The following is a 12,312-nucleotide window of genomic DNA, read 5'->3' as shown; positions in this document are numbered from 1 at the left end:
GCTACTAAATACCATTCAAGTGTATACAACTTTATAAAGGATAAACTGTACAGTATATGAATTACATCTCAACATGGCTGTTAAATCATCAGAAGGGGTGCCTGGGTGGCTCAGTCGGTTAAGCATCCGACTCTTGATTTCAGCTCAGGTCTCCATCTCATGGTTCATGAGATCCAGCCCCATGCTGGGCTCTGTGTTGACAGTGTGGAGCCTGCCTGGGATTCCCCATCTCCCTCTCTCTCTGCCCCTCCCCTGCTCATGCTCTCCTTCAACTCCTCCCCCCCACCTCAAATAAATAAACTTAAAAAAAAAAACTTTAAAGAAAAAAAAAATCATCAGAAAACTTCACGTTCTCTTCTTTTATTAGAAAATAAAAATCTGACCAATTCCTGAATAAACACACATATTCTGGCTCTGTGAAATTCTTTCTATATAGCAGCAGGCAAGACTTAAAAAATATCCTATACAATGAAAGTGCACTGATCCCAAGTGTGCCATCATAATTTAAGTGAGTCACCTCCTAGAAGTCCGAAGTCAATAAAATATCAAATCTTAGTAAAATTTTCACTTCTGTCTTACCAAATCATAACCCATGGAAATCAAGCAGGCTCGGAAATCTTCGTGATCCATCAGGCCATTCTTCCTCTGCCAACAAAGAAAATAAACAGAGAAGCTGAACGTTAGGGACAAATCAAGTAAGAATCCAGTAAGAATCCAGTAAGAGAAGGGCCATGTTGAGCCCTGCCGAAGAGACTGTAAAGGTCACTCTATTTATCAGGGGATGGGGCTAACACGGGAATGTTACAAAATAGTTTCTTAAAAACGAAAAAGGAGGGCACTGCCTGGGTGGCTCAGTTGGCTGAGTGTCTGACTTCGGCCCAGGTCATGATCTCCCGGTTCGGGGAGTTTGAGCCCCGTGTCGGGCTCTCTCTGGTCAGCCCGCTTCGGATCCTCTGTCCCTCTCTCTCTCTGTCTGCCGCCCCCCCCCCCCCCCGGCCCCTGCTCATTCTCTCTGTCTCAAAATAAACTTAAAAAAAAAAAAAAAAGGAAAAAAGAGGAAAGGGGGATAACCACCAGACAAAAATTAAAGGAGATTACACATGCAAGAAAGCAGCAGGAAAAAAGCCACCTAGTGCCAAGAGAATGGCCCAGTCAGGAACTAACTACTGCCACCTACTGATGACAGATCACTAATGGTCCAGAGAAATGATCACGCTCTCATGGCCCCAGCAGGTCCTCTTTGTGAAGCTCCCGGAAGACACCAGCATTCCTAGGACTCCCACAATGGCACAGCGACCCCCAAACCACTCTCTGGCTCGTGGGCCAGGATGGAGCGGCCCTCCCACGCATCAGACAGCCATGCTCGGAAATGCAGTGGGCGTCTGCCCAGAGCAGCGTGCAAGAAGGCCCAAGGGGACGACGGCTGTCACAGCCGAGGAAAGGCCGGGTCAGGACAAACAGTGCCCTCAACTCTACAGATACCCAGGTGTCCCCACAAAGCCCTGGGCGTGATAGGAAGTGCGTGCCGTGCTGAAGATTTTCTTGCAAGTATTGAGGAGAAAGCTAAGGCGCAGCATCAGTATGAACTTAAAAATAAGAAAACACCTTTAAGGTTATTTTTTGATATTTTCACTTGCCCATGAAATGGCCCGTCCCAGAAGCGAATGGCAAGTTCTGTTTTCCTATGAATGGAAACCGCACGTGTCCGTTCTCATGCCTGTGCCTGGGGCTCAGTCACTGACCTGCCCTCCCGGGGACATGCTTTCCTACCTCACTGACACTTATTTCAGGCTGACTTTCCTTCGTTCTCTTTCTCTGGTTCCTCTGCCTCCTTCACACACAGTTAATTCCCCACAGTCTGGGCCCTTCCCTCTTCCTGCTCTCCGGCTGTCCTGCCACAAACACCAGCACGTGGGGACCCCTGCAGGGCTCAGCCCTGAACCCTAACTGGGTTGCCAGCTGGCCAGGGCACCTCTTCATGCAATGCCCACTCCCCTTGCACGGCACTCCTGATCTCATGCCCTCAAGGCTTGGAATATGCATGTGATTTGTAGTCTCTCTCTCTCCTCCGCCCCCCAATCCTGTGGTTACGTTCTCCCCGATTTCTGTCTCAGCGAATCTCAGCTCTGCCCTCTTGTCCTCACTTGTGCCTCTGCTATGCCCCCGCCCAGGAACTCCCGTTCCTCCCCTCTCCCTTCTCCAAGAGCCTCCGGTCTGTGCCTCCACTCCCCGCCCCCTACCATCCAGTGCCAGCCACTGCAGCCAGCACGTTTTTCTGAGGCACAGCCACAATCAGGTTACGTCTGTGCTCTGAAAGCCCAGCAAGAATTCCTCAGGGTACGTCCGCTGGGTCCTCTGCCACTCCTAACCCTTACTATTCAATGAGAGGACACAGCAAAGTGGGTCCACATTCCTGACACCTCTCCCCACTAAGTTCAAGCAAACGTCGTTCCCCCCAGGACATACACTTCTTAACATTTACACGAACTTTTGAACTTGGCAGGTCCTGGGGTGCCTGTGTGGCTCAGTCGGTTAGGTGTCCGACTTCAGCTTGGGTCGCGATCTTACCGTTTTGGGAGTTCCAGCTCTGCGACGGGCTGTGTGCTGACAGCTCAGAGCCTGGAGCCTCTCTCTCTCTCTCTGCCCCTCCCCTGCTCATGCTGTCTCTCTCTCTCTCTCAAAAACAAATAAACCTTAAAAGAAAAAAAACTTGGCACATCCTGTGTTGCCCTCCTTTGGACTTTAGTTGCAAAAGACAATCTCGTTATCTTGGATTCAAATAAATGTGCTTTTTCCTGTGAGGTGGCCCCAGTGAGGGAGAGAGGTCCTCCAAGGAGCCCGGCTGGGTTTGTGCGGGGACAGCGATCCCTGACATGCACTTGAATGTATGGATCGGGTCAGCGGTGGAACATGTTCCTACGCAATAAAGCAGCGCTCACAACATGCTAACTTCTGTACTCATCTCTGTATTTCACTCTTTATCATGCCTCAGGCCCCGATCACAGGTCTACAGTCTGAACTCTTTGACAGGGGCATAGCCCAGAGGCATTTTTAAGAACCATCTACTGAAAACTGTAAAGCATACACAGAGTCCTGTTCAGAGTACTGGGATATCCCTTTTTACGGGATTTTTACCAAACGAAATGTGGCCTTAGAAGTCTCTTTTAGCCATTACGATAAGCAAACTGGGAATTTTCTTATAAAGACTTGGTTTTAGGGGCGCCTGGGTGGCTCAGTCAGCTAAGCGTCAGACTTTTCACTCAAGTCATGATCTCACAGTTTGTGGGTTCTAGCCACTGTCAATGTCCACGCTGACAGCACAGAGCCTGCTTGGGATCCTCTCTCTCTTCTTCTCTCTCTGTCCCGTCCCCACATGCATTCACTCTCTCTCTTTCTCCCTCTCTCTGTTCCTCCCTAACCCACACTTTCTCTCTCTAAATAAATGGATAAACCTTAAAAAATTATAATTGGTTTTACTCGCTATTATTCAAATAAAATACCAGGAAATATTTTAGAAACAGCACTTAACTTTTTATATGCCTGTACCATGCAAATGATCATCATTCTGTTGGTGCATTTTCCTTAAAACATGTCGTGAGTCAGTTTTATTAATTAAAAAAAATTAAAACAAGCAAACAAATTAAGTTTTATGTGTCAAAATGGTAGGTTAAGTTTTCATTAGGCGCTTTATCTAAGTAGTTACTTAGGAAAAGTATCTCAGAATGTTGTCTTTGAGTCTTTAGAAAAGATCTAAGTCCAACAACCACATCTCATCAAGGATACACTTTTACTTGGAACAAATCTAGCTTTGCCATCAACTACAAAGGCATCCGTCAGGTGGTCTGCATAAAGCCACATGTGAACCTTGACTTCGAATCACCTTGAACAACATCAGAGCCTAGCACATCATCTTTGGTGGCTGTTTTCATTTGGCATTAATTATCTGGTTTCCCTGTAATATCTATTGGGCATTAACACTTAAACTAATAGCACGAATATTATTTCAAATGCACTTTTTAACGTCCCCAGTATTGCTTTTCGAGTAACTACAAGGAGAGGTAGACGTACCCTGTCAAAGTGGTTGAAGGAGGCCCTGAACTCATTCATCTGCTCCTGGGTGATGCCTTTCGCGTCTCTCGTCAGGATCTGGGTCTCCACTTCATTGATGGTTCTGGCGATGGTCGTCAGCAGCACCTCCCACCCAACACGAATGTGCTACCAAAGCAAAAAGGAAATGATCAGCCCTGGGTCTTATCAGCACATCAATCTTGCCTCCTCATTTTCATAGCCAGAGAGCAGACTCAAAGGGAGGTAAGTAGGGCTTACAAAACTTTCATTATTCCATTCTAATTTTTCACTCTTCCTAAGACTCTGTAGTAGGAAGTGCTCAGAAGTGAGAGTGGGGGTTCTAACGGTGGTGACTGGCACTTCGTAAACAAAACATACAATACAGAGTCTATTTGTCATTACAAATATCTTTCCATTTACCAAATAGCAGGAAGGGCCCTGGATTGCACCTGCTTGCTCCAAGGACAGGAAATTGGGCCAAACTGGTAGCAATGCTAACCATTTGTTTTGGCTTTCAAAGCAGTGCACTGGATTCATTGTCATGATGATGATGATGGTGATGGTGGTGGTGACAGTGGAAACCAACAATTTTATAGTGCTTGATCTAGTTCACAAAGCTTTTTCACATATAGTGATGGGGAAGGCCGGAAGATCCCTAACTTCCACCGTGCAGAACTTCACAGGAACAGACACAGACAACTGTGGGTGGGGGGGAAACACCCCAACAGAAGGTGAGATGGTCACAACTAAAAGCCACAGCGACCCCTGCCTGTGTGGCCGCTGTACCTCCATGGTGTAATTGGTGTGCTTGTTGTCAAAGACCAGGGCCTCCTGGATGAGCTGATGGTCTCCCTCTAGCTTGTCGATGTTGTTCTTGTAGTTGATGATGTTGTGCTCATACTGCTTCAGCTGGTTCATCTGGTCTTCCAGGGCTCCTGTGATCTGGATGGAGCTCCGGGCAATCTCCTGACGGAGGCAAGAGGAGGGAAGAAACGGGTGAGTGGGCCTCTACGATGACCGTGTGGGAGTCCCAGTTCCTGATGCTGCTGCAGACGCCATGCTGGCATTCAGCTGCAGCCAGAGTCACGGGATTTTCTCAGGTGGGGTGGGAAACGGGGCAGGACCACAGTGTGAAAGCAGCTCTGGTTATGATTCATCTACAGGGTGGGGAAAAATCAACCGAGAGCCGAAAGAGCAAAGCAGGAAGAGGGGTGAGCGTTATCTCAGCCTCCTTCCACCGAAGAGGGAAGCCTGCCTGGGTCAGCGCTGCCCTGTTCTGGAGGCGGTGGTGTGATGTTCTTCATGAAACGAGCTGTGGACAGATGTAAGACCACTGGAGAGTCAAAAGAATTTCTTACAGTTTTATATGTTCTCCCTTTAAGAAAGAAGGTAACAATTTACCACCATAGGGAGGTTGGGAGAAACACAAGAAGGGCAATATATGTCTCTTGGCTGTTCTCAGGGATAAAATGAACCCAGAAATCAGTGTCATTCAAAGATCACTTTTCCTTAAATGTTCTGAAAATGCAAAATATCTGCTTTATTTAAAAAAAAAATTTAAGTTTATTTATTTTGAGAGAGACAGAGGTAGCATGAATCTGGAAGGGGCAGGTAGAGAGGGAGTGAGAGAGAATCCCAAGCAGGCTCCCAAGGCAGGGCTCGAACTCATGAAACCGTGCAATTGTGATCTGTCTGAACCAAGAGTTGGACACTTAACCAACTGAGCCACCCAGGTGCCCTTGAAAATGCAGTCTTTGTGACTCTTCACATGTCCTCCTTGGGGATAGATGGTTTAAAATCTAGGTCCCGTAGAAGCTAAACACTGAGAAAGAGCCCCATCATCCTTTTTAATGACACAATGAACAGATGGCAGCAAGAACAGCCTGGTCCCTGTTAGTGTGCCCCCCGACACTGCACCAGTGTCCACAGGCCACAAAAGCTCAGGGGCCCAAAAGAGCAAAGCCCAGCATGACAGGAAGGGCCCTCACAGCCCTGAGTGGAGCAACCAGGAGCAGAAGAGGTGTCATCGTTGGGTCAACTCAGGGACTAATTTTGAGGCTGGGGAAAAGCTCTCTGTGAAGGGCGCCACACTACCTCCATCTTGTTTTGGATCCACGGCCCGATGGCATTGGCCTGTGCAGCAAACTGGCGACGCAGACGCTCATTGGCATGCTGACGGGCCAGCTCCTCCTGCAGGGACTGATCCCGGATGGGCACAAGCTGCTTCACCTGTCAGGGACCAAGGGCAACGGGGATAAGACGCCATCTTTCTTCCAAAAGGAGTGACCGAGATATGTGCTAATAGTCCAGAGCGGAGGGGTGGAAACAGAGAGGGTGGGGGGATTGGGGGCCCCCACTACAGGAACCAAAGGGAGAGCTCAGTCTAGTCCTGATGGCCCCCCCAGTGCCTGCTGAAAACCTGGGTGCATCTGCATTAGGGACACGGACATTCCTCCAGCAAGGGGCTCTCTGCAGAGGATTTGTGAACTTGACTGAGGGAGAGCAGACATCGTTATTTTCACTATCTCTAATTGAAAGTTAGTGTTTCCTTCGATTACGAATGTGGGCAGCAAATCCACAGTAGTATTTAGCAGTACTGTGACTTGATCACAGTAGAAATCACAGACATTCTCATATAACATGAGTTCTCTGTGAATCCACAAAGGAGCTACCTCAGAAGTCTTTTTTGGGTCTTCTGCAAAACTGCTCCCACAGACGTTACCATTCATAATGTCCCTTTCACAAAAATCCATGTGTCCAATTTGCTTTTTAACTTCGCGCTGGGAGAAATGTTTGCCCCACTTGAAGAAATGACAGATTTCCCTTCTCTTCAGGGGAACTACTTAGCTCAACATGTTTCCCTTTCCGTGTCGGCTGTCAGAAGGCTGCAGCTAAATCTGAAGTCAGTCCCTGTCTCCCAGATAAACGCTCTCCTTTCCATACCTGTTTTTCTCCTCTTCTGCACTGTTGATAACTACACAATTGTCGTACGCATGTTTTTGTACGAAGCCACCTCAGATCCACTTGGTGGAATTATTCCTTGGAGGCCACGTAGTGGCACACACAGATAGCTGGGCTATCGTTTAAACCATGAAAATAAATCTTTCTTAAGAGTAAGACAAAAAGGCTCAAATGATCCCATTTGGACTATAATTAAATCTGTGGACAGTTTCCCAAAATCTAAAGGGCTGCAAGTTAGCAGGAACACTTTCCCTCCCTAGTTTTCTGAGCAATTTTTCTGCATTTAAAATTTCACACACATTTGGGAAATGTCTACCCCACATTCTAAAAATTCTTTAATGAAGTTCTCTTACGGTAGGCAAGCTCGAGTGCACCCAATTTCCAGCTGGGGTTTTAAAAATGGTTTCCCTTATGGTATTAGCATCCTGGCCTATACTGATTTTGCCAACATTTTGTAAGATTTTCCTTAAAGAAAAACATTTCTGCTTTCTTTCCTTACAAACCTAAGACTGCCGAGTGGCATTTAAGAGTTTAACTTATTTCATCTGCTAGAAACAAGACAACTAGCCCAAAATGGAGTTACTTAGGCTAAGCCCCATGTCACCAACTGGAGAACTCAATTACAGTTTCAGGTTGCCCAGGAATGGAATCTTAAACTGGTCAATCACCTGATCTGCACTAGTGAGGTCATCGGCTGACAGACAGACCCCCACCATCCCCTGAAGGAAAGTAACCTTGCAATAACCAACCAGCTTTTTTCGCCTAGTATAATTTCCTTGTTCCCGCTCCCCTCTGCCCACAAAAGTCTTTCACTTCGTACAGCTCCCCAGAGCTCCTTTGTAGCTGCCGGATGGGATGTTTGCAGGATTCGAATCGATTTTGGCTCAAATAAACTCTTAAATTTTTACTATGCCTCAGTTTACCTTCAAACACATCTGTGACATTTGGGGCAAAGGAAAACCCCAATCGTGATGCAAATCAGTCACTCTGGTTCCCCCAAGTTTTTACCTCTTCCCTCAGCCTCGGCTTCAGGTGTGCCCACCCTGCCCCACAGCCGGTCCTCAGTCACCTACCTTGTCCCACTTGGCCCGCAGCTCATCCACGGTCACAGTGCTGTAGGGATTGCTGGAACTGATTCTGATGCTGTAGCTCTGGATCACCTTCTCCACCTCGTTCTGGATGGCCATGATGGACTGCCGCTCACCATCCGCCTCGGGCAGCGTGGCCTTGAACTGCTCATGCGCAGTGATCAGACTCTAACCCGGAGACAAAAGCGGGGAAAATGTTATTACAGCGTGAATGTTACAGGCTGCGACGTTCCCTTCTGCAAACATGCAAATGCCTTTTTTAATTGCAGGAATCTCTGCGGGGAAACAAATTCTGGATGTTTTAAAGATGCTATTTTGTGCACGGTAGTTCCTCAGAAATGGAAAAAAGACACCAGGATGATGAAGTGATGGCTAGTAATCCAAAGTCTTCAAAAAAAAAAAAAAAAAAAGCCCCATCATTTTCTTTTTAAACAAAAATCATGTTTGCGTTCACAATTTTTTATTTTATTGAATGTCTATTTATTTTTGAGAGAGAGACAGACAGAATATGAGTGGGAAAGGGGCAGAGAGAAAGGGAGATACAGAACCTGAAGCAGGCTCCAGGCTCTGAGCTGTCAGCACAGAGCCCAAAGTGGGGCTCGAACTCACAAACCACGAGATCATGACCTGAGCTGAAGTGGGATGCTTAACCAGCTGAGCCATCACTTCTGCTTCCCCAACTACTATTCAGGTCTTACCCTCCACTGACAAACAGAACTTAGCTGCCCTTCCTAACCTCTGCAGTCCAACAAGAGAACATAACATTTGCTGTCTTTCTATTTAAAGACCACCAGGAGGGGCGCCTGGGTGGTTCAGTCGGTTAAGCGTCCGACTTCAGCTCAGGTCATGATCTCGCGGTCCGTGAGTTCGAGCCCCGTGTCGGGCTCTGGGCTGATGACTCAGAGCCTGGAACCTGCTTCCGATTCTGTGTCTCCCTCTCTCTCTGCCCCTCCCCCGTTCATGCTCTGTCTCTCTCTGTCTCAAAAATTAATAAACATTAAAAAAAAAAATTAAAAAAAAAAAAAAAGACCACCAGGAAATAATCTCTCAAAAAGAAAAGGCGGCAAAAACCAATTTGTTCCTCTACGTCTTTAAAAACCTCCATGGGGATGCCTGGGTGGCTCAGCCAGTTGAGCACCCAGCTCTTGGTTTCAGCTCAGGTCACGATCTCTCGGTTTCATGCATTCGAGCCCCGCATCAGGCTCTGCGCTGACAGTGTGGAGCCTGCTCGGGATTCTCTCTCTCCCTCTCTCTCTGCCCTTCCCCCACTCACACTGTCTCTCTTTCAAAATAAAGAAAAAAAAAAAAGCCTCTCCTCTGGCCCTAAGGTGTAAGACCTCAGCCCCTTGGTTCTGGTGTCTGTAGGTGCCATGGAAACCACTGTCTGCCATGCTAACGGTCGCTTCAGGCGCTGCAATGTAGAGTGACCTTTCACTAAACAGAGAAACTGCTTCATGCATCACGTAGAGCTTCCACGACACTTAGAAATCTCACTTATTCCAAAAATAAAGGATTTCAGGTTGCTAACCTCTGCTTCAGAGCTCATGCAAAAAACGCAATGTTCAACAAAGTAATTTCTTTCCCCCTCCACCCAGGTGCAAATAGAACACTCTAGAACGCTCCTGAGCAGGGAGAGGTGGGTCCAAATCCCAACCTTTAGCATTCTTTATATTTGGATTCTTTTTGATGACTATTTTACAGAAAGAAGAATTTGGAAGTATTTCCCTTTCTATTCCATTGCACATCAAGTTCGTGGTACACTGGTCTCTCAATAAACTGGGTCCTGGCTATTTGAGAGTAACTCTCCTCCCTCACGTGACTCCTGAAAAGTCTTATTTACAAACTTTGAAGTTCCAGAAGAAATCAGAAGCAGAACGTTTTGTTCTGTGGGAGACAGGAGGTGCTGCTTCATGGTTTCTTTTGCTTTATGACCCAGCAAAAGTATACAGATCTTAATAAACAGTCACGTGGATATATTTGCAAAGTACTTGGGGCGACTGGGTGGCTCAATCAGTTAAGGGTCTGACTTCAGCTCAGGTCATGATCTCGCGGTCTGTGAGTTCGAGCCCCGTGTCAGGCTCTGTGCTGACCGCTCAGAGCCTGGAACCTGCTTTGGATTCTGTGTCTCCCTCTCTCTCTGCCCCTCTCCGGCTCACACTCTTTCTCTCTCTCTCTCTCTCTCTCAAAAATACATAAATGTTAAAAAAAATTAAGAAAGTACTTAACGCAGCAGCCAATAAACTCACAACTTTCCGTGGATACCTCCCAAGAGCGTATAGGTCTATTTTGCTCGATGATTCCACAGTATGTTTTAAAAACAGGCCCTTTTAGATGTATTCACCATTGTCTGATTGATATGAATTTCGCTGCAGCCAATAGCAGTATACCCATTTTTAAGCTAAAGATCAAGGGGTAATTTTGGCTTCCTAGTTACATTTTCCTCAGGAGAAAAAAATAAACAAAAACAAACAACAAAAAACAAAAACAAAAGAAGAAAGAAGAAGAAACAAAACAAAAAAGAATTCTAAGTTTTTAAAATTGCAGCTCATTTCTAGTACAGCAGGAGTCCGGGGGTTCGGGGGAGAGGGGGTTCGGTTACCTGGATCTCCTCGATGCTGTGCACAATAAACATGTCCTGCAGATCCTCCATAGCTCCTTCCATCCAATTGTTGAAAGGGGCAGCTCTCTTGGCAAACTCCAGGTGAAGCTGATCGATGGTTTCTAGCAATTTCTCAGTTCTCTGGAGATCAGTGAAATAGGAGTGTTATCGTAGATTGATAAAAAAAACTGTTCTCCGAAGACACAAACATGCATTCCAGGACAATAAACTCTCCTCTGACATCGTGTTCATCGCAACACGCTCTCACCACTAGCTCGTGCGCCCCAAAGATTAGCCAACGTCCAAGGAGGAGACTGAGCCCTGCAGGTCTCTGAAGTGCCTTCCGAATCAAAAAAGGATTGAATAACAGCCAGCACAGCCTTGTTTTGAAAGAATGCTCTGCTAAGTGCTACTTTTTTTGAAAACTGAGAATCCGCATGGGGGATATAGTAACTTGCTTTCAGCTAAAGCAGTACCTTTAAGGTTAGATCTGATTCCCTAACGATGTTAACCAGAACATTCAGGGCATATTCCTCATTTTATACACAACGGTGTGCAGAGAAGATGCACGCCTTTCCCAGAAGTCACCTGCCTAAGTGAAGATGAGAGAAGAACTACAATTTAATGTCCTCCAATCTTCATTCGGGATTTAATACAGAGACCTTCTTTGCCCTTCTGGGCATGGGGAAGCACCTGGCTTCGAGCCACAGAGAACACTGTAACTGTTTCATCTGACAGAGATGATGGGGGCAGACAGGGAAAACAAGCATGCCCTCTCTAGAGATGTCCCATAGTTATTCATTTTTTCCTCCTGCCCTAAAATCTTGGAGGGGTCTCAGTTTGCCTGGTGCTTCATCCCTCAACCTTCCTTTCTTTAGGTGGATATGCTAACAGCCATTTGGCATCTAGGAAGCTTGATATCACATATTATAAAATTTTCATCAGGGGCGCCTGGGTGGCTCAGTCGGTTGAGCGTCCGACTTCGGCTCAGGTCATGATCTCACAGTGCGTGGGTTCGAGCCCCGCATCGGGCTCTGTGCTGGCAGCTCAGAGCCTGGAGCCTGCTTCGGGTTCTGTGTCTCCCTCTCTCTCTGCCCCTCCCTCACTCATGCTCTGTCGGTCAAAAATAAACATTAAAAAATGTTAAAAAATAATAATAATAAAATAAGAGTTTCATCAGACTCAGAAAACTGGTCACTGCTTCCTTCCTTTGCAGCGTACGTATGCGTCTTCCGTGGGGAGAGACAACGGGGCACAGCCGCCTACCAGCCACTTCCTGTTGCTTATCCAACTCTTCTACTTGAATAAGGCCAAGTTCATCCTGCATCTGTTTCGTTTCCCTTTATCCTCCAACATTTGTTGCTATTTTCCCTTTGCCCACCCGCAAGTGAAGTTCTTCCTGATTCCCTGACTCCACAACAGCTCAATGTGCTCTTTAGAGAAGGCCCTTTGGAAATTCACTATAATCACTCCCTGATACAAAATGGGTTTATACCATAATCGTATTACCCCTGGATTTTTCTTTTTACTTCAAACGTATGTTTCACTGAAAAAACAAAAAACAAAAACAACCAATGCTTCACTGGAAATAGAAAG

The 12,312-nt window shown here is 46.5% G+C and overlaps 1 protein-coding gene across 3 annotated transcripts in view; it reads right to left on the bottom strand.

Moving 5' to 3' along the window:
* The window catches only part of ACTN2 (actinin alpha 2), a 72,630-nt gene that overhangs the window by 2,556 nt on the left and 57,762 nt on the right, over window positions 1-12,312 (bottom strand). For all 3 annotated transcript variants that reach the window (XM_053207420.1, XM_027046951.2, XM_027046950.2), the window contains exons 14-19: window positions 10,717-10,857; window positions 8,103-8,285; window positions 6,163-6,297; window positions 4,855-5,034; window positions 4,069-4,215; window positions 580-645 (exon numbers count right to left, since the gene is read on the bottom strand). In XM_053207420.1, the coding sequence (XP_053063395.1) occupies window positions 580-645; window positions 4,069-4,215; window positions 4,855-5,034; window positions 6,163-6,297; window positions 8,103-8,285; window positions 10,717-10,857 (852 nt within the window). The remainder of the gene's footprint in view (window positions 1-579; window positions 646-4,068; window positions 4,216-4,854; window positions 5,035-6,162; window positions 6,298-8,102; window positions 8,286-10,716; window positions 10,858-12,312) is intronic.

The sequence above is a fragment of the Acinonyx jubatus genome, chromosome D2, assembly GCF_027475565.1.
Source record: "Acinonyx jubatus isolate Ajub_Pintada_27869175 chromosome D2, VMU_Ajub_asm_v1.0, whole genome shotgun sequence".
In the NCBI taxonomy this organism is placed as follows: Eukaryota; Metazoa; Chordata; class Mammalia; order Carnivora; family Felidae; genus Acinonyx; species Acinonyx jubatus.
Note: the sequence above shows the minus strand (reverse complement) of the source record. Positions and strands in the feature narration are given on the sequence as shown.